The sequence below is a fragment of the Lonchura striata genome, chromosome 15, assembly GCF_046129695.1.
Source record: "Lonchura striata isolate bLonStr1 chromosome 15, bLonStr1.mat, whole genome shotgun sequence".
Taxonomy (NCBI): Eukaryota; Metazoa; Chordata; class Aves; order Passeriformes; family Estrildidae; genus Lonchura; species Lonchura striata.
Window position 1 is genome coordinate 7834986 of NC_134617.1, and position 22341 is coordinate 7857326.

Consider the following 22341-nt stretch of genomic DNA (forward strand, 5'->3'; position numbering starts at 1 on the left):
CCTTAAACATCTCTCTGGGAAAATGGGTAGTGGGAACCCTGAAAGAACAACAGCTGTAAAGCTGTAGTTCACTGCAGAAGAGAGCAATTCTCCAGATTTTTCTATTTCCTGAGTTACCTGCTGAATAGACTGAACAGTTAAAAAGATGGTACAGTTCAGGTCTAGGCTGTAGCAAAAGAAAAAAACCAGCCAGCTTAAAAACCAAAATTCAAGTACTGTTCTCTGTGGTTCAGCCTTTGCAATAGGAGTCCTAACCTAAAGCTGCAACAGCGTTTTTTAGAGTACATTGTGAGTGTGGTAAATCTTGGTGTAACTTTTTTGCTAAAAGTCTTTGAGGCAAATCTGCAATGTTGCCTGTTGTTGTTACAGTAAACGTCAGGCTTAGAGCCCTGGCTATTCTCAGATTGTCAGCCATCCAAGGAACCAAAGCTCCTTAACTTGGAAAACTAGATGTCAAGCCCAGGCAGACTAATAATGCCATCTGTCTGAGGCATCTGGATATTAACCCTCTTAGCATGATGCTTACAGTTTCATTCCCAAATGCTTTCGCAGATGGAAAATACACAGATTTGAAAGAATAGCTCTTCTTTAAAAAAAAAAAAAAAAAAAAAAATTGGGCTATATTGAGCTGTGTACAATTTTGGTGCATATTATATTCATCAAACTACTATAAATACCTCTTTTCATGAGTAATGCAGTGAGGAATCTATGCCAATTTAGAAGGGAATTACATTTCTGGCTGGAAATATGTCAAGATGCACATTTGCTCACCACCATCAAAGTACCAATCACTGATTAACATTGCAGAAAAATTCCTTAGAAGCAAAATGAGCTGATGAATCTGAAAGTACATAATTTGTTCAAATACTACTTTGTACCATGGAATTGCCAATTGGTTTTTCTCACAGAAGCCCTGTTCTCCTGGCAATGCTCTTTCAATTTAAAGACATGCAAAGCCACACATCTGAAAACACACAGTCTGTAATCTAGTCAATATAAAAGATGAGTACCATCTCAGTCTCTTCTGTCATTTTTGTAATTTTTGTTGCTTTCTGTAGCTTTACGATGGACTTTCCCTCTTTTGTAAGAAAATTTGCTTTCCACAGAACCCCGGGGGCAGAAGGAAACATGAGTGTAGTCACTGCAGGCACTGCCTGGGAAGGAGAAAGTTCAGGAATACTGAACCTGTTTGCAGCACAGGCATGGATTAAAGCAATGCTAGGTAAAATGACAAGTAGTTTGGGGCTGGAAGTTCATGTGCTTTTTACTTTTTCGCTGTCTATCCATAACCTTGTTTTTTTACTGTACACTAAGTCAGCTCCAGCGGGAAACCCTCTCCCAACCACACACCCTGATGAACAAATTGCAGCGTGGGCAGGGCATGGCCCTGGGGGGAGGCTGTGCTTACCTTGTTATTATATACAAGCACAGCACTATCAGCTGTGTTTTGAAATAGTTTACTCCAATTTCATCCTCCAGATCCCCTCCCATCTCAGAAGGGGTGTCCTCTGGTTTCATGCTCACTGGCTCTTCCTGGGCTGGGTCACAGCAGTGTGAAAGATTCCTGATGCTAAATCCCCGATTCTCTCCTTGTGTTTATGTAGTACCTCTTCAGGTTTTAGTAATCTTTTAAATTTACTGGGTAACAAATTTGGCCAGAGTCCTTCACTGTGATATTTAATTTGGTCTTGTTTGTTATCTTTCCACCACTGCTGCAATAATGATGCTCCGTGTATTGGGAAGGGCTCCTTTGAGTCCTGATTGCAAGGTCAGGACTTCTCCCCCAAGATCACTACTGGGCTGCAGGATGTTTGGAGTTGTCATTGCTAATGCCTCTTGCACAGGGTGGTTAGCAACTGCATTCTGCAAGGGTAGTGCCAGCTTTCTACTGTTACTTTCATGGAGGAGTGTCCTCCTGAAAAAGAGAAATGCCCAGGATCACAAGGAGCTCCAGCCCTTGCAGTCAGTGTGCCTTTTCCCTCTAGTCCCATTCCTCCATTACTTTCAGCAGTCTTAAATTATTTTTTCTCAAATGACATCATTTAGATGTTATGGGAATTTTCTTTTACTCAACCAGCACCAGTTAAAACCTCAACTTCCTCTGTGGTATCAATTTTACTTTTAAATCTTTGAGGTGTGAGCTTGGCGATGAATCAGAACCACGTGTGTTTTGGAAATGTTACGATGGCTTTGGGTGTAGGTGGTGGCAACGGGGAGCCCTTGTTTTTGGTATACGGGGGAGTCAGATGAGAGGGAGCTGGGAAACATCACCTTTGAAAGGAAGAGCTGGGCTTGATTTATTGCTAGAGCTGCTCTGTGCCAAAAGTGTTGCAACGAGCTGATGCCACACACTCTCTAATGCCTTTTTAAAGTGTGTTTTTTTTCTTTCACAGGGTGCACTTCTGTGTGAATGAGAGGATGGGAAAGCTGAGCCCTGAAAAGCACACCACAAAAGTCGAGTAAGTAAGTGAAGAGAAACCTGAGCTGAGCCCCTGACGTACAGTTCCCACTCTGAATAAGCTATGGAATATTGAACAGAAAAAGAGGTTTGCCCAGAAAATACCAGGCAGGATAATGAAGGTCAGTCTGTTACCTGTGAGGAAGCTATGCTGCCTGAGACAGGTTTTTCTGTTCTGGTAAAATAATGTGCCTGCAGAAACAATCCTGTCTACATTTTTGTGTATGGCATCTGTGGATTTCACTCATTTGTGTTGATGCTGCAGCACATTATGTTACAATATGAGGGTGGTGGACTGTGTTTTTTGGCTTTTGCAAAGAGCAAGAAATGAAATGTTTAAAAAAATTCCAAGAAAACAGCAAGACAAATGAGTGTACAGGGAATAACAGTAACAAGAGACTTGGGTTACGGTGTTGCAATCCTGAATGAGAATATTTGTTTATGCTCTTCCCTCTAAGTTATAGTATACAAATATTAATTAAGCCATACATCTTTGTGAAGCATATGGATAATTTCCCCTTATTACAGAAGGTAATAAGGAAGCATTAAGGCTTGTATTTTAAAGATGAAGAATCACATTAAAATTCTATCTTATTAGAAAAATTTTGGTTAAAAAATCCCACTTTTTGGTCCATAGCCTAAACTTTTTCTCAAGTTCAGTCTTTTTCTGAGCCTGTAGCAAGAACTGTACACTCAGTAGGTGCAGAGTCTCTAAGGAGGCAGAGAAACTTGGTAGCATTTAGTCAACTGAATACTGGCCTTTGTTCCAGTGCCCACAAGAGTTGTTTTTACAGCTTTCTTCCTGATTTTCTTTTCACATTGAGCACTAAACAATAAAATCAATCTGAAAATCTTCCTGCAGATTTCTGATAAATATGACTGCAGGGCAGGAAGTGTGTGCCTCTGACATAGGTGACTGATGCTCCAGGAAGGAGTCAGGAGAGCAGCAGGAAGAGCATTTTCAGCTGGTGGGTGACTGCTGTGTAGGTGAGCAGTGGAATGGCTCATGCCCCAGAAATCATAGATGGGGGTGAAGATGGTCAGGGGTCGTTGCCCTAAAGGTGGTAATGTTGTTATGAATTGTTGCAATAATCCCGCTCTTTGTAGGAATCGTGATTTATACAAAAGACTAAAGGAAGACAGTGTTCTGAAGCTGGAGCACGGCAGTGGGATGTGTGCCAGCAGAGGGCAACAGCCCGGAGCGCCGCGGGAGAGGCTGGTGGCTCCTGCAGCATCTCCGCCGGAATGCACGTCCCGGGGGGAATGCTGGCCTGGCTGCTCCAGCCCCTGCTCTACAATCAGCTGCTTTAGAAACCAGCGCTCCAGTGCGAGTCTCTGACTGCTGCAGCTGCCAGAACAGCCCTGCTTCCAGCCCTGGGAAGGTCCTTACCTGGGAGGTCTCCCAGAGCATCCTTTTGAGTCTTGTGAGAACTTGGATTCCTGGGAGCTGCTGCAGCAGGTGAATTGTAGCTGCTGGTCTGGTTTTGTTACTGAGTTCTAGCAGCAGCTGGGCAGCAGATACCCTCAGGACTCCTCGGCTGAGGCACCTCCATCTCCAGGCCCCTTGGGAGCCAGTACCTGAGTACCAAGTGACTGCAATTGGCCTGGGAGCTACCAGGGCAACTATTCCAGCAGATAACCCTATATATTACTTTTCTTATCTTAATATCCTTACAGAACCTTTTCCAAGAAATCATATGGTCTAAATACCGATCTATCTAAATGAGTATCTACTTAATTAGGATGACAAAAGGAGTTTATTTAGAAGGGACTCCTGGAGATGATCTAGTCCAAAGAACCCTCAAAGCAGGACCAGCTTCAGGGTGAGATCAGTTTGGTCACTCAAAGATAAATATATATGCCTAATATATGCATTGAAAAAAATAAATATGTTTATATATATCAACATATATTTTTATCTAAATATCTGTATCTCTAAAAAAAAACAGAATGAAAAATAATTTAGGCTGTGAAGATGCAGCTTTAGAAGCTTCTGTGAATACAGTGTTTTATTTACACCTTTCCCAGCTCTTCAGTGCTGAAAGCATAGATTTTTGAAGAAAGTTAATGAATAATTTAGTGAAAGATATTATGCAACTAAGCAGGAGAGCTGCTAAAGATAGGAAATGGCTTGATATGGGTCTCTGGAGCCTGAACATTGGTATATACCTGGAAACAGGTATGTACAGGGGAGTGAAGTGTTCCTGAACTGCTTGCACTGTATCCAGGCTGGATGATCCAGTGATTCACAGCTCTTGCAGTTTGCCTTGCAGAACTAGGAAGGATTTTTCCCAATTTGATGCCATTTGCTTTCTGCTGGGTTTTTGGGAGGCAAAGTGACCTTTCAGGCTTCTGCAGAGGCTGTGGACATTGACAAGGTGCTGTCTGACTGTACTGGGGCTCTTCACAAAATTAAATTTTCGTAAGCATTTGGTGTCCTTTCCTTATAACCTCAGCATTAAACCAGCTGCTGGATTTTGGGCCAGGAGAGAGTTTTGGACCAGACTGGTAGGGATTGTTTTTATTCCCTCCCTTCATGCCACTTTTATTGAAGAAATTCCTTACTGCTGTGGAGACATTGGCAATGCTTTTCTCTCCCATCTCCCTGTGGCTCCTTGGAATTGGGGTTTTGGTCTTTCGCTGTAGATCTGAAAATTGTCACAGGAATCTGGAAAGGTTTTGATGGGCTGAGGGATGGTGGGACTGGCTGGAACAGGTGTTTTGGGGACCTTTCTCCTCTGAGAACTGGTTATATGGTTTTCAGTGATGGAAGGTAGATTAGATGTAGGAGTAATTTTTGACTACTTGAGACTAGGAATTGTTGAAAGAGGCTGGAAAAATTCCACCCATCAGGTGTCACTAATTCCATTTAGCTGAATGCTTTATCGAGATACCAATCTTTGTACTTCAAAACAAACAAGAAGTTTTTGTCTTGGAATTGTTACCAAGTCATTATTATTTTGCAAGGCTGCTGTAAAGATAATCTCTGACTACTGGAACATGCTTTTGTCCCACTCCAGCAAGGATTATTCACTGTTTTGCTTGTCTGTCACTGTACCTTTCAGGATTTGTAGAATTCAGTGGTACACAAGCCTGTGGGGCAAAGCATATGAGAAGGTATTGCTGGTTTGATTCAATTTAGGTGCTTAGCTCTCAGGTTGACTGGAGTGAGATGTAAATTTTTAAGGTGAAAACCTAATATTTTGTTATTTAAAAACTTTGTGTTAATAAAAATACACAGGGACTTTGCAGCTCAGTTTCAGGACTTGCTTTTGTATCTGGACTTTTAACAATTACTGAGGGATTTACTCAGAGGAAACAAGCTCTAGCCCTCATTTCCGAGGTAAATTCTACTAATTTTATATAGTTCCTTTTTCTCTGGTTTGAACTTGTGTCTTGCAGTTTTGCACGTTGTGCATCAACAGTGTAAGAGTGGACATGGGGAAAGTACTCGAGGATATGCATGTTTTAAACTGAGAGTTTAACAGTATTTTCTAGGGAAAATGAAGGAATTTTACCTGAATTCTTTGTGAGGTTTGATTTCATGGCTTTATCTGTATTTCTTTTGTTTATGGGTAGGCTGCCAAATGGAGTTTAAATAGCAGGACTCTCAATCCCCATGTGTCTTTGATAAAGTCCTTTAAGTTTCAGGTACGTTGTCTATTAAGTTTTCTTACCTGAAGAATTGGGTGATGAGTAGTTAAGATTTTCAACAAGCTTTTGAAACCCTCCTGTGGAAGGCACAATAGCGTCTGTTCAATCATCATTGCTGATAGGTTTTGAAAAGATATATAAAACTTGGGCTGAGGACATGGCTTGAGGAGAAATATACAAGAGTGAGGTAATTTTATTTACAAAAGAGATGAAATGGCATCTTCAAAGAGAAATCTCTTGATACTTCTAGTTATCTCTTCCTTTTGCACAAGAACATTTTGAGAATGGATGAGTAATGAAGGAGGCAAGTGTTTCTTGTCTTTAATATGATTAACCTCTAAGGCCTCGCTGGTGCAGAATACAACTGAAAAAATCTTTTAATAAAATGAGGGGGGAAAAAGATTTTTGTAGAACTCTGTGCATCTGTATCAATTGGAATAAAAATGACAAATGTAATTTAGTTCAGTGCTTTAGGCTAAAAAGCACCTGCAGTTGAGAGGGACCCATATTGCCTATGCATGGTGTGTTTGGCCTGATAGACTGCATAAAGGACAGCAAGGCTTTGATAAATTGAGGAATTGGGGGCAAGATCTTGATTGGGAGCGGGGAGTTTTCAGAGGGCTGGGACTCTCTCCTTCCTCACCATCACCTCTCCTCTCCTGCAGTGCCCCGTGCGGGGGCTTCACCTCGGCACCGGGGATGTTCAGCCACTAAACGGCGGGGACTGAAGCGTTCGGGCCACGCGGGGACAAGTCCCGGGCGGCGGGACGGGCGCTGCCCGTGCCGCGGCCGGCGGGTCCCGCTCGGGGCTGGCCCGGCCCGGCCCGGGGCTGCCCTGACCTATTTGGCCGCGGCAGCGGGGCCGGGTGCGGGGCGGTGCGGGGCGGTGCGGGGCGGTGCTGCCGTTGCCCGGAGACGCTCGCCAGCCCCGCCGGGGAGAGGAGGGGAGGGGAGAGGAGGGGAGAGGAGGGGGCTGCGCGGCGGCCGCGGCAGTCGGTGCGGCGGGGCGCGCCGGCACGCAGCGCTCCGCTCCCGCAGGAAGCGGCGGCGGCCGCTCGCAGCCATGCCGGGCCCGGGGCGCTGAGCCGGCCCCGCCGCCGCCCCGCACGATGGAGGAGGAGAGGTGGGTACCGCCGCCAGCCTTTGTGTCCGCCCGGAGCGTGCGGGATGGGGATGCCCTTCCTTCCCCGGGGTGCCGGCCGTGCGGGGCCGTGCGCAGGAATGCGGGGCGCGGCTGCGGGCAGGAATGCCTCCTGCCACGGGCGCCCGCAATGCTCGTGGATGTTGCAATGTCATGGTGACAGGCGGCTTCGCCCCGCAGCGAGGCACCGGAGGGCTTTCCGTGGGATGTGTTTGGGATGTGATTGAGGACGTGAGGGAGGCAGGTCGGGGGGTGCTCGCTGAAATGGAGGTGCCGGGCAGGGGGGTGGGATGCCGGACAGAGGGGTGGGATGCCGGGCAGGGGGGTGGGATGCCGGACAGAGGGGTGGGATGCCGGGCAGGGGGTGGGAAGCTGCCCCGCCGGCACAACGTGCTGGGCTTGTGAGTGCCCTGCCTACGCCTGGAGCCTCAGGCAGCCGACTTCGGCATTCCGCTCAAGGCAGACTCGCTGATATTCGCTGCTTTTCTGAGTCACGAGTGAAAATCCACATCGTCCGTGGATCCTTTGGGGTCGGTTTTCCTGCCGGCGTGTGTGGAAGCCGGGCGCTGTGCGGTGTCAGGGCAGTGCAGGGCATCCCGCGCACGGCAGCCGGGCCCCGTAGGCTTCAATTGCTGCCAGGCAGCTGGTTTGCTCCACAGCCTGCGTGAAGAAGTGTTTACTAATGTCCACTGAACCCATAAAAGATATTATTCTGCGCAGGGACCTCGTGGATGCCAGAGAGATGTTCAGTGTTTTGCCTCTGCCCTCATTACTCCCTTCTGTCAGGTGCCTTTTGCACACCAGAAGCTACTTGTGCTTCTTCAAACTAAGCATTAAACTGGTCTGGGTTTTTTTTACAATATTTTTTAAGAACAGGATATGCTGAGTGCTTTCTTTTGTGCTGGTGACCTTGCCGGGGGTGGGGGAACAGAGAGGGGGCTTGACTGCTGGTAAGACTAAATATCAGGGCTTGACAGGAGTTTTGTTTAAATATGATACATTAGAAAATTAAGCTGGAGTCAACCCCCAAATTCTGGAAATCTTCCTTCTGTTGAGGGAAAACATTCACAGCAGCCTGTAGGAGTTGTTTTCCAAGCTCCAAAGGGCAGCTTTCTACCCTTCTGTGACTCAAGGGTTGCAATTTTTTGTGTATTTAATGTGCAAAACCTTTCATCCTGCCACATTTCTCATTGTAGGGCTTCTGCTTCCCAAAATGGTGCGGACAGTCACCTCTGAACATTCATCCAAATATTAATTAATTTCAAGTGCCTTGAAATCTTTGTTTGTAATTCTAGATGCCAGCTCATGGAATGGGATTTCCTTTTTTTTTTTTTTTTCTTTATTTGTATAAATGAGCCTGTGTTTGAGGAAGTAGAACAGAGCTGTTTTGATACCCCAGACTGGGCTCATCCTTGGCACAGTTGTTTGTTACTTTTTTTTTTGATGCCTACCAGCAATGGTGTTATTTTGATTGGAGGCCTTTTTCTGTGGATAGAACAGTGAAAAAGCCACTGAAAAATACCTGGACTGTTTTACCTTACCCTTTTTTTTCCAGACCATCTGTTTTTAGGGCATGAAGGACTATCCCCATCAGCATGTTCTCTGCCTCTGGAAGCGAGGAATGATTACCCAAGTTCCTGCTTTCATTTCTAGTTTTTGAGAAGAGGAAGGTGGTCCTGAACTGATTGTGGGCAGTAATGATGTGGGATTTGATTCTTGGCAAGAAAAGTGGGAAATATTCACCTGCTTTCTGGTTCAAAAGGGCACAGTGTGTGTGGGGCTGCTTTGGCTGCTGGGAGCAAGTCCTGGGAGGAGGTGTTTGAAAATGACTTTGCTGGGTGAGCAAAACCGTGGACTCGGTCTGGGCTTGTTGCTGTGCTTTTGCCCCACATTTCAACTCACATCTGTGTTGGGCAGATTGGTCCTCAAATTTTATACTTGGTGGATTTCCTTATGGCAGAGTTCCCCCTGGTTTTTAATATTATTGCACTTTCCATTTCTGTGGTCAGTGAGGATCCGTGTTGTTGGTGCTCACTTCACCTCTGACTGGTCCCGAGCCTGCCCAGACTCAAATATCCTGTTAACTTTCACACCCAGGATGTTCAGTGGTATCATGTGCCCGTGGCATTGCACATGAGCAGAAATACCTGAGGGCAAGGGAGATTTAACCTGAAACATTCACATGTGGCACTAAAGTATTTCAGAGTCCTGCTTTTCTTTTATTGTGCTGAGAGTAAAATGACGGTACTTCTATTTTATGGAGAAATTGCATAAGGCTTACAGTTAGGCATGATACTCTGGTTCTGAATTTGCAAGATGTTTTTGAGTTTGAATAGAAAAAAACCCTCTGGAATGTTTTTTTTTTTTTTTTTTTGTTAAAATATTAAAACACCTGTGGTTTTATATTCAAGCTAAGGTAGTCTGTGGTATCTGTTTGAGAAATACAATATTTGTCTTTGAAAGCAAATAGTATTGTCATATTTGAGTTATTTCATGTTGTTTCCATTAGTGTCAGCAAAGACTTTTCTTCTCACTAGTTCCCAAAGTCTTCTTTCCCCCTGAGGTCTCCTTTGATATGAAAACCCTTTTAGGGATCTGCTGTATGCCAATTGTGTGTTTTCCTAAGCTAATGTCTCCATGTTGACCTAGGCACTGAAAAAAAATCAACAAAATAGGAAAATAATATTGCTATTAAAAGAAAAATAATCCTTTCCATTACTCTGCCTCCCATATGTTTTAATGATAATACATTTCTCTGAAATCCTCCCAAAACCCAGTTCAACATGTGGATCCCTTCAATCACTTTTTTTTTAATGTCTTTGTATGTACCTAAAGACAAATTCAGAAATAGAGATTTTTATAACTATGCCATTTCATGTTTTCTTTACTGTGTCTGCCTGACTAAAGGAATAAAACTATTGGCCATAATGCATTTGTCCTGTGATTTGGGGTATTGATTCTAAACAGAGAATTAGGCCAGTTAAAGTAAAATGATTTTTCATTGTGCTTAGACTAAAACTAAGACTAATTTTGGTCTCCATTGATTTTTGTAGCGCTGTTAAGTTTTCAAGACTACTAACTGCTATTGGGCATCTGTCAAGTTGTTAGACCACAGTGATGTCAAACCTCTCAGGAACTGCAGATTAACATTTTCTGGTGATGATTCTTGCATATCCCCCAAAAATAAGCTCCACAAGCTTTGGAAATTTATGATTAGCAGGCACTTTTAAGTTAATCCAGGGGTATGAAATCTGCTGCAGAGGTGCTGGATTGCCCTTGCAGGACGCTGAGCCCAGCTGGATTTTTGTGGTGCTGAAGCTCTGTGTTGTTAGGGACCAACCAGCAGAGCAGAGCTCAGCCTGTGGTGCTCAGGCAGGAGAGGAGAGCAGCTCCCAGAGAGCCTCCAGGGATGCACAGTGGGATGAGGCTGGGCTGGACATGTCTGGTGTCCCATCACCTCCCCAGTGACAGAGCCTGGTGGAGTGGGTGGGACCTCCGTGGTGTTCTTGTTGGGTTAGGAGCTGAGCCTGGAGGCTGTTCTCCCAGAAACATGAGCAGAACCTTGCCCTTCTGTGCTCCGAAGGAGAGTGCATCTGAGATCTGCCCTTCCTTCAGGGTGAACTCCTGGCTCCCATAAAGCCAGTGTTAGAATTGGATTTGGCAGAGCTGGGATTTTTGTTCCTGGGGTTTACCAGCTCTCTGCACAGCAATAATCTTGCCAGGGGACAGTTTATCTCTAAGGAAGACTTTTATTCTTTCACATAATCTACAAAGACATCTGTAATTATTGCTGGTAACTAAGGCAACCCAACTTTATAATTGATACATGTGGGCAGCAGAACGGTGGGGTATGGGTTTTTAAAATACCTTTCTGTCAGCTGGGTTGTGGCCACACTTGGGCAGGAGCTGGGCTGTGAGCCCTGGCAACCTGAGCCCAGCTCTGCTAGGGGGTCCTGGAGAGGAGGAACACGGTGTCAACGGGGTGGTGATTAGCTTCACTGGCTTAATTGGGGTCTCTCAAATAGGGGTTCATTTGTTCTACTTGGGGGCATCACTGAAAGGTCACGCAGGAGGGAGCAGTGGGGTTGGCACTGTCAGAAACTAAGAGCCTCTCTGCTCATTTTAGGAGCATCCCGCTGTCTCTGTAAAGAGGATGTTCATCTGGCCCAGGGAAATTAAATCATTTGTCCATTCAGTCAGTGCACGGCCTCGGATAGCCCAGGAATAGAACAAATTGCTGCTGGCAGCTGGCTCAGAGTCCTGCTGCTGTAGTAGGACATCAGCTTGGCAAACATGGGGCCATGTCCCTGTGGTCATGGGGTGCAGGGGCTCTACCATGTCCAGTTGGTCTTGGCTGGTATCTTTGATCAGAGGACCCTATTCCTCCTTTGCTTTAATCCATTATAATAAAAACATTGTAATAAATGCAATAATTCTTAGCCTTCTGGGAGGACAAATCTCAGAAAAGGCTGTGAAATATAATGGTTTGGTCTTCTTAGGGCAGCCTTTGCTTTTTCTCAGGGTGCATTTGCTTGGAGCATTCAGGTTCTTGCATTTTTATGTTGGAAATGTGTCAGTGATCTCTGAGAGTATGTGCATGGAAGTGTAAAATATCTCTCCCAGATAAAATCATCCTTGTCTGTTACTGGAACACAATTCTATGGTAGCTGAATCAGTCTTAGAGATGAGTTAAAGGCTCTTAGCCATTAATTCTTCAAATTTGTTTTTTTTATATGAGTCAGTTGGAAAAAACTTTAAATAGAATATCTTGATCTTTTCTGAAATACGTTTTTAACCAGACAATCTGCAGTATTTTCTCATGGTGAGCTTTTAGCAAATTCTGAAATCTGCCCCTTTTAATTAAGCTGAGGATGTTTCTTAGGATGTTTTTTAAAAACCTACCTTTCCTGCTTTTTAGGAAGAGCTGATTGATCTTCTTCCAAAATCCTGAAGCAAGTTTTTTTGCTTTTAAAATACACAGACGAACGCTGGTGCAGTTGAGGCTTTATGAAAGCTTGACATTTGACCTGACATTTACTTTGGTGTTCAGTGAAACTTGCTGTGTTCTTTGAACTGTATCTTTTGCCAGCAGAAAAGTTTGAACATCTTTGGTCTCTGGCACTGGAGAGCTAATAAACAAATCTCAGCAGTGTGCTTGTTCTTATTAAAGAGCCCCTAAGATTTCTGGCTTGGTTTTGGATCCTTGAGGTGTCCGTGAGGCTGCCCAGGGCAGTGTCCTGTGGTCATCCAGCTGTCCTACCCGGGAGCAATGGGAGTGGCTCTCCCTGATGCTCCCTTTTGGTTTCACTTTCTTTTTAATTTTTTTTCTTTTTTGTTTACTTTGCCTACTTCCTGTACGTGTTCCAGCTTTGGAGCCTGAAAGCTCCATGAAGTCACTTGCACTTCCAGAGCCTTTTTTTCCCCTTCTTGGCTCAATCATACATGGGCAGGTTTAGCTGTTTAAAAATCAAGGGTTTATGCTGGGATGCTGAAAGCTGTGGTCACTTGGCCCAAAGTTTCAATGAGGGCTTTTGAGAGACACAGCACTGAGGTTTAGCTGGATTTGGCCGTGTCCCTGGAGCAAGGAGAGCAAGGAGCTTCTTCACTGGAGTGTGCAGAGCTGGGGAAGAGCCAAGTACCAGCACAGCTCCATGGCCATGAACACCTCTGGCAGTTCATGTGGCACAGAATGAGCTCAGTGTTCCGCAGGGATAGAAAAGCTGTTTATGCTGTTGCCTGGTACCAGTCCCTTGAATGCTGAATGCTTAACACGAGGTATTCTTCTTTCTGATTTTTCTTCTTTTAATCCAGCCATACTAAACTAATTGGATGATGGCAGTAACAGAGTTTGGGAAGTTCTCCCCCTCACTGGGACATGTGCTGAGTGATGTTCTGCTCAGCCTTGTGGCTTCACTTATGACTGAAAATATTTCAGTCGCTCAGCAAAGTGAAAGAATTGGACTTGGGCTGGTTTTTGGCATTAACCTTTGTCTCAGGCACAAAGCTGAGGCTGCTCAGTATGCAGGAGTGGATTTGAGCTGTGTGCAGCCAGGCTGCTGCTCAGCCTCTTGTTTCTCAAGGAAGGAGAGTGCAGCCCACCAAAGATTGTTGGGGGCAGAGCTTCGTGTGGTGTCAAGGGACACGGAGGTGGTGGCAGCCAATGGTCAGGAGCAGGCAGGATGTAATGATGTAATGTTAGCCAGGGCTTCACACTGTCAGGGGTTGTAAATAGTGAATCATGTGTTTTTCAAAGGGAAAGTCAATGTGTGTAAGTGTGCTTGTATATAGACATATATGTGCGTGCATACACACCTTGACAGAAGCTGACAGGTTGTTCTGAGAAGGATCCTTCCACACTTCCCTGCTCTGTGCCCTTCTTCAGACACCATCTTCTGGTCACCAGAGAGCCAGGATGCTGGGCTGTCCAGACTGCTGGTTTAGCCCAATTCAGCCTTTTTTATCATGCCAGCCCAACTAAGAAAGGTGGTAGGGAGGAGGAGACAAAGGTGAAGAAGACTGTCCTTTGGAAGGAAAAGCTCTGAGGAGGTCTCCAGTCAGGCCCATGGGGTGGTGGAGTTGCCTCCTGAGAACTTCCACTCTCTTTTAGACACGGACAATCCTCCTGGACTTGTCTTGTTTGCCTTTGCCTGCCAGGGTTTGAGGTGAGCAGGACAGGGACTGGAGGTGAGCAGGACAGGGACTGGCCTCAGAGTGCTGCTCCTTTCTCAGGTGGAAGCCTTTAGCTCTGAGAGATTTCACAGGCTTTCACATCAGGGAGGTGGAGATATTGACCCACTGTCAGTTGTGTGTAGAGAGCCATTGCTGCCAACAAAGCAATGAGGACACGTGTGTGCCTTAGGCACCTGTTGGCCTGGTTAGACACAGCACATAGCTGTGCCTCTGGTTTGACATTACCTATGGAGCTGGTGGTTCTGCTAGGAAGGTTTAATAATTCATTCCATATGTTTCTGTGGCAATAAATAGACTATTTCTGAAATGGAAAGAAGCTTCAGTAAAGCTTTGAAAGCTGTGCAGGGAGTTTTAATAGCCCTTTTCTACTTGCCTCTAAAGAAGATACAAGTCATATATAGTGTGCTTGCCTTTTTGAGATGGGACATTGAAGGCTAAACTTCTTTTTCTCTGTATGAATGTTAAAAAAATCCATGGTACTCTTATAGTTCCCAGTGTTGAAGTCTATTTCTATTCAGTGAGGCAATTATGTTCTGGCTTGAATTTCAACTTATACTGCTTTCCTGGCCTGAAGCCTGAAAGGCTGGGCTTTGTCCTCAGGTGTTTGGCACTTCTTTCTTTTCTTCCCTGCTGGCTGAAATGTGGGCTTAGTTGGCTTTCAACATCCATGCAGAAGTAGCTGCATTTTTTGATGCACTTCATGTGGAGAACCTAAACTGACTGACTTGTGAGTAACTCCATGCTTAATACCCTGTGCTGCAGTTTGAGGATGCTTGTTTTTTAAAGTACCATTGAATCAAACTTTCTGCTCCTTTTTTTGTCCCTGTTTTTAGCATTAAGCAGAGTTCCCGTTCCTCTGAGGCAGCTGAAGATGAAAAGGACCAGCGTACAGTGACAGTCAATCCCTCTCACATGAGAAAGGCTTTCAAGGTCATGAATGAATTACGGAGGTACACTTTTGACTTACTGGGCACCCTCTGTGGTTTAGCAGAATTATGCTGATTGAGAGATGTAGAAAATAGTCTGTGCCGTTTTTATTACAGCTCATGGTTCCATGTAGAGGATTAATCACAAATAGGGAGCTAAAATGTAGTCCTTTTGTGGTGGGCTGCTCTTCTCAGGATCAGACCTCTGTCTTCCCAACAACATTTTCTGAGCCATAGCCTTCATTTATAGATGATAATTCATTTAGACTTTACCATTACTTACAGCAAATTCAGCTGTAAACTATGTTCTTAACTGAGATAAGGGTCTGAAACTCAATAATAGAACATTACCGACATTAAGACACCTACACATAATTACAGACCAAAGATTATTAATGTACTGCTCTTAGTCTCTTTAACTAGCAGCATCACTCAGTCTGGGCTTAGCACTCCAAAGTAAGGGGTGGAAAAAAAAGCAAGTACTCAGGAAGAATGTCAGCTCTCTTCCTGCAGATTGAAAAATCCTCATATTAGTTAAAAGAGAACACCTTGGTCTTTACACAGCTGTGTGGGTACAGGGAGAACAGAGGCTGAAAATATATCTGTGAACACAGCCTTGAAAACTGCTGTCATCACATCAGCAGTGTGGTGGCAGTGGTTCAGCCTGAATTGTTTCTTGGTGGCTGTTATCCCACAAACCAGACAGAAAGTTCAGTGAGCATTTCCCTAATTCATTAGCCTTTTCACCCTTCTAGTTTTAAAAAGAATATGGAAAGTATGTGTGTCACACACATGAATGTATGTGCTCCCTAACTGTTGAGGGGATGTGATGAAAGCAGGTAACACCCTTTGCTCTTCTGCACACTCCAAGTAATCAAAAGATGCTGTAATAGCTCCTTACTCCCTATGGATTAAGTAGTTTCCTAATACACACTTCTCTAGTGTGGAGAAGGATTGGAAATGTTTCCTTCCACAGATATATGACAGGGTTTGTCTGTTGCATAGGAACAAAATGGAAATATTGTACCTATTATATGAAGCAGGGTATGTTGTAATATTTTTTTTTACTTTTAACTGGCATCCTTCTGATCCTTTCTTTGTACTGAAAGCAAAGAATATGAAACTAAAGTTTTGTGCAGCTATATTCAGAAATCTATTGTGCTACTGTTATTCCTCTGTTAATTGAAGCAGAGTGGGAAGAACTGGAGACAGACAATGTTTCTTAGTGCCTGTGGTTAGGTATCTTGGGCAATACTGAAGAGATGAAATATAGAAGAATGAAAGCACGTGTATGATGTTTTCATCTTCTGGGTACTGTATTTTTTTTTTTTTGTTGGCTCCTGTTGCTGTTGTGGAATATACAGTTTTCACATCTCTTGAATGTGCACTGAGCTTGGGATCTGTTAAGCTGACAGCGATCAGTGTTAATAGATGCCTTGAATAATAGTTTCTCCCTTCATATGCATCCAGAAATCTCATTCAGGGTGTCTAGAAAAATCAAGCCTTTAACATATATACTATGGAATAACCTATACTAATAACCTATACTAATAATGGAATTGTTTAGGTTGGAAAAGACCTCTAAGATCATTGAGTCCAATCTTTAACCCAGCACTGCCAAGGCCACCACTAAACCATGGTTCTAAGTGCCACTTAGGCTTTTAGTTGGCAAATGTAGATGAAATTAATTTTATGAGTGGTACTTTAGATTACTGTAGCCAAAGTGGAATTGAACAGAGCACCTTCTACATAAGCTAAAAGAAATGAGGAAGCTTCTATTAAGAGGCTCTTAAAGAGTTTCCCTCATTGCCCTTCCCTCCTTCCAAACTGGAATGAATGTAGGGTACAGACTGCCAGTTCCTACTTTCTTCCTGTTTTCCAACTATAACCCTCCATTTCACAGCTGCTTTTTCACATATTCCAATATATGGAGAACAAGAGACATAGCTGGTCCATTAGAAGCTCTGTGTATGTTTATTTGATAATGCAGTTTCCTAAAGACAAAGGTCAGTGTGGAGATAAGTATTTCCAAAGAGAAGGCAACATCTAGATTTACAGGCACTGATCCTTTTTTGGGCTTGACATTTGAAACGAACACCCTTAGTTTGCATTTGTATGCTTAAGCATCTTAAACCAACTTATTGGGAGGCTGAGCACTTCTTGCTGTCAGCATCTGGGAAGCTCTGTGCAAACATTAACTAATGAATCCTCAAAGGACATACGTGGGGTGAGTAGAAAAGGTCACTCGTTAATGAAGTGACTTTTCCAAAGCTCTACAATGAGTCAGTGGGGCAGCTTAGAAGGTTTTTTTTTTTTTTTTTTTTTTTTTTTTTTTTTTTGTCTGGAACCCCATTCTTTATCCCAGTGACTCTTAATCCCAGACTAATTCATGAGGTAAATGAAGTCCTCAGGCCCATAGATAAACTCCAGTGATTGATACCTCTGCTCTGGCAGATGCTTCAGGCAGCTTCTGCACTTACCAGTGCCAGGACGTATTTTGGTGGCCACTTTCTTTAGTGGCTAGCATGGAAGGAAGTACAGAAATCACTTCATTTTCCACTCCACCTTTTCCCTGTGGAAAGACAAAAGTGATGCTGGTGTTCCTTGCATGGCTATTTCTTGTCTTACAGATCTACTAGAGCCTGGCCCCAGGTAGTGCCCAAATCCTTACGCTCTTCTGTGCCTCCTCCAAGCCCTGCTTGTTTGAGAGGTGAGGGAGCTGCTTACCCTTTGTTCTTTGAGCAGCATGTATGCCTCGTTTGGCTTCCAGGTTTTTTTTCCCTGGGGAAAGCAGAAGCACAGACAGGGCTGCAGCCTCAGGAGGATTCAGGCTTTGCTTTGTAGGCAAACAGTGATAGGAGCTGGTACTGAAGGATTAGAGGACCTTCCCCTGGGATTTGGCAGAAGCTCAGGTGCTGTTTATGTAATGGTGGGTCTTCCACTTTTTCGGGAAGTGGTGATGTAGCTTTTTGCCTGACAGGGAATTCTGAAATGATCTTTTTCTTTTCTGATGTTTTCCCAGCAAGCGGCTCCTGTGTGATGTGGTGATTGTGGCCGAAACCGTGGAGATGGAAGCTCACCGGGTGGTGCTGGCAGCCTGCAGCCCTTATTTTTGTGCCATGTTTACAGGTACTGCTTGTCACACCAGCCAGTGCTTGGGCTGAACAGGCCATTGCTGTCCCCAGCCCTCGGGCTGTGTCTCTGTCAGGAGCTGCAGCACAGGCTGGAGAGGGTTTCCTTGAGAGAGAAGGGGCACAGATGGGTCTGCAGTTTGCTGTGCTTGATGGATGGTGCTGGTCATCCTTGACTAATTCCTGTGGGGTGAGTAGGTAGCATGTGGGGCACTGTGAGGTTACTGTGGATTTGGCTCAGTGCTTTGTGAGTTATTTTTTTCCCCCAACAAGACCTTGGATCATGACAACATTACCATCGAGCACGTGTTCAGTGCCCTAAATGTTCATGGTGCACATGAAAGAAGTTGCTGGCACAGGAGTTGTAGTTTCAAGGCTCAATCCTGCCGATACTGATTTGGCAGCCACAGATGTTTAATCTCCCATGGCACTTTTTTCTGCTGCCTGAAATAACACTGTTGTTCTCTTGATCCCAGTGTGTTTTAGCAGCCCAGCTTTTTAACAGGGTGAGTTGCTGCAGTCCAGTGTGTTTTGGTAATGACAGAAAGGAAGAAGAGGACAAAATTCCTGCTCTGATCACCTGACCCCTGGAGCAGGTGCCCTTCAAAGGCTGTGCCGAGATAGATCAGCAAAAAAAACCCAAGAAAGATAGGTCAGTCATGAAGGAGGGGACTGAGCAGCTTATTTAAGTCATTTTAGTAAAATTAGTGTGGTCAGAAACTCCTGAGCTTCCTTCCCTTTCTTTGCCCTCATTTCCAGGATAGGAACTGACAAATACAAGAAAATGATTGTACACCCCAGGGAATGGTTTTTACTGCCCCTGAGCTCCAACATAAATGAGGTTCAGGGATTTTTTCCCTGTTTCATGTTCATTTGCTTGTGGTCTGGGCCTTGTTTCTTCCTTTTAAAAGTCTTGAGATTAGACATAATTTAATTAATTTTGCTGGAAGCAGAATGCAGCATTTCTCAGGAAAGACCTTATCGTTAGTGAAGCTTTTTTCCCTTCTGTGATGGACGTGGGGAGAAAACCTCAGGTGTAAACTGTGAGGTGAGATGTGACACTCCCTTTATCAGTGTGGTGAGCTAAGGTGGGGAGCATTTGTGTTTCCTGGGGTGCTGCACCCTGCAGCTGGGACTGTCTGCACTGGTGAGGCAGAGGAGCAAGCGCTGCTCAGAAGCAGCTGTGCATGAGGGCACCTCGACCACAGCTTGTGATGCTTGTCCCTGAGGAAGAGTTTAATAAAGTAAAACCCTTGGAAAAACCCTCTGATCCTTAGAGGTCATCTGAGTGGGAAGGTGGTGGTGCAGGGCTGCTCATGTTTCCATGCAGGAATTCTCTGGGCCGTGTAATCCCTCACTCTGTGGGTTAAACAGTAATCAGCTAACCCATCATGTGGCTGGCTCCAGAGCTCCCCTGGGCTGGGTGACAGCCTCAGCCGCCTGTCCCCTCCCCCTGACAAGTCCCCGGGGGCAGAGGGTCAGGCAAAGACCAGCTCTCCCTTTGCTTTCAGTCTGGCTATCTCCAAATTCCTAAGGTCTGAATCTCATGGAGCCAGACTGTGTGATCTCCTTCCATCTGCACGGGGGTTCACTCCCTGCAAGTTTAAAATCACACCTTCAGCACGAGCTGGTTGTTGTAACTTGTTTTTTTTGCACTGCACAGCAGTGATAGAGCCAAGGGCCAGGCTCAGCTGCACTGTTGGGGTATTTGCAGGAGCTGCTTGTGCACACTGAATTCCCACTGGAGGAGTCCCCCAGCAGTGAGTAGTGAGTGATCAGTGTGGAGCTGTGAGCAGTGGGAGCCACACTGAGACCCACAGCTCATCCACCTTCATCACTGCTCACTCTGCAGGCTCTGAATCTGTCAGCTGGCCCTGACCTTAGAGCCACGAATTAACTTGTGGCGACCTTGGGGTCTTTCCTTAGCCATGTATGTCCTCTGGTTAGCCATTCCTCTTTGAAGTATTCCTGAAAAGTCTGAAAATGGGTAGGCACATTTTCCATTTGTATCTTCCACTGCTGAAGGAGAGATGGGACCAGCACTTCCTGAGTGTCCCTTTCCATGCTGGCTTTCTAGAACATTTTGGATGCTGGTCCTTGTTGTCACTGTTCTGTGGGGATGATTTGGGACAGTAATTTCTGTCCATTTAGAAGAAAACACGATCATTTCAAAAAGGGTAACAAATACCTCAGTGACACTGCTAGGATTGCTCCTGTCAGATACTGTAGGAATTTTGGAAGTGCTGAAGGAGGAAGCAGAAACCTCCCTTGCAGGACTTATGTGCTGCTTCAAAGCACTCACCCCATGTGTGAGAGGCTGTGGTTTTGCTATCCAATGCACTCAAATGCTCCCTCAGCACATCTGTGACTTAGGAAACAGCCAAAGCTGTGGCTTTGCACTGGGAAATGCAATGTGTGGGAGCAGAGCAGGCTGCTGTGCTGGGTAAACACAGCACCGTGGGCTGCTGCAGTTTGGAGTGTGGTTTGTCTTGTGACAAAACAGAGCTCTGCTCTCTTCTTGCCCTGATGAGCAGAGGGGAGCAGAAAAGGCACTGCTGGGTGTTGAGTGTGGTGCAGGAAAGGAATGCCTCCATGAGGGGCTGTGTCTGCTAAGTCTGTCCCCTTACAGAGGTCTGCTCAGAGCCACCTGCCTGTTCTGCTTGCCTTTGCTCCCTCTCACCTTGTCCCCTGTGTCTGCCTGGCTGCAGAGATGCAGGGATGGGTCTGTGCAGTGCCACGTGCAAGGCAGCCCTTCCTCACGTGGGAGAGATGCTCATGGTTTGAATTATCCTGTAATTAAGCTTTCAGCTAGGGCTGGAGTCCAACTTATGAAAGACACCCTAGAAATTGTGTCTTGTGGGGTTTAAGGTGTAGGTTTTTCTCCTGAAGAGATGTGAGATGAGATGCCCTCAATGATCCAGCACTCGGCTGCCCACAGGCTGCTCCAGAGGCTTGCCCTGGCTCTGTGCTTGGAGGAAGGGGCAGCCTGTTGCCTGCTCCTGGTCTGCACCAACTCCAGACTCTTGTTGCCCCTGTGCCAGGGGAGGGGCGGGATGGCTCCTGTGGGATCCTGTCCTGCTGGGGGCACAGCACACGAGTCTCCCTCCGGAGGTGCCTGGGCTGGTCCCGCAGCAGAGCCAGAGGAAGCTCTGTGTGCAGGGCTGGCAGCTTGCTGGTGGGCGGGGAAGCCCACACAGCTTTTATTTCTGTTGCTTGTGTCACATGGATGCCACCACGACAGATGATGTGATCAGATTGGTCCCTCCAAGCTATTTCTGCATCCATCTCTGGGTGTGTGTGGCCGAGCCCCTCCTCATGCTGAGGGTCCTGCAGGGCTGGGGGTCCCACTGACCTTCCCATGCAGGGGGGTCGCTGGGTGCTCCTTACAGGCACCTCCAGCACCACAGGGTTGAAGGGGACCCAGCTGTCCTGAGAAGCACCTTTTCATCTCCAGAGATGTTTGGAGTTTTGAGGAAGTGTGTGAAGATGACATTTTGTCAATTAAAAAGTCCTACCTGCTTTGAAGGGCTCCCAAATGTAGGTCATTTATTCCTTTGTACTGGTACATTTGTATTCATGAGCTTCTCTGAATAACATTTTATTATTCAATTTTAAAAATTGAATTTGAAGCAAATATTATTTCACTTCTTGGGATGCTGTTGACTGTTCTAACACTCATGGTCCCACCCTACTCCTATTATTTACCTTGTTATTCACATAAGGAAAGTCAGCAAAGTTCAATTAGCAGCATCCAGGTTTTGCTCAAGCTTGAGCCCTCTTTAGCATCTGACTCTGTGCTGTGCACTTACTGTGCCTGGCCACGTCCTGTGGAATGCTGCACGGAGGTGTAGGCTGTAATTACTTCTATAGGCTGCAGGAAATATTTTTCCACTTAATCCCACAGCAGTACTGAGTCACTGGATTTCTGAGAGTAGTGATTATTCATGCCCAGGTTTAAGAATTGACATTTCTTCATGCTCTCCTTTGTTTAGCTTTGTTTTTCCACCTATCTTTTTTTTTCCACTTGGGAGTTTGTTCTGTTTTTTTCTGTGGAGATCCTGGTGATTAACTCCTGGGTGAGGTCACCATGTTGGAAGGGCCGTGGGGAGTCCTTTCTCCTCCCCACTGCATGTTTTTGTTCCTCTGATGTGCTCCTGTTGCACGGGGAGTGTGGAGGTGTGCACAAAGCTCTGGGTCATGAATAGGCTCTTACACAGCTATGGGGCATTACTTGTGTATTCAGGGAGGAAATTATTGCTCTAGTTCCACGTGGTTTTGAGTTGGGGAAAGGATTCAGTTTGGATCCAAAGGTGCGAGGTTGGGAAGGTGAGAGATGAGAAC

General features: G+C 45.3%; 1 protein-coding gene across 2 annotated transcripts in view; it reads left to right on the top strand.

The window, feature by feature from the left end:
- The first annotated feature begins 7128 nt into the window (after window positions 1-7128).
- Window positions 7129-22341, top strand: part of KLHL3 (kelch like family member 3) — a 48091-nt gene continuing 32878 nt past the window's right edge. For both annotated transcript variants that reach the window (XM_021552283.3, XM_077786684.1), the window contains exons 1-3: window positions 7129-7235; window positions 14777-14893; window positions 17892-17998. In XM_021552283.3, coding sequence (XP_021407958.1) covers window positions 7222-7235; window positions 14777-14893; window positions 17892-17998 — 238 coding nt within the window. In that variant the 5' untranslated portion in view covers window positions 7129-7221. The remainder of the gene's footprint in view (window positions 7236-14776; window positions 14894-17891; window positions 17999-22341) is intronic.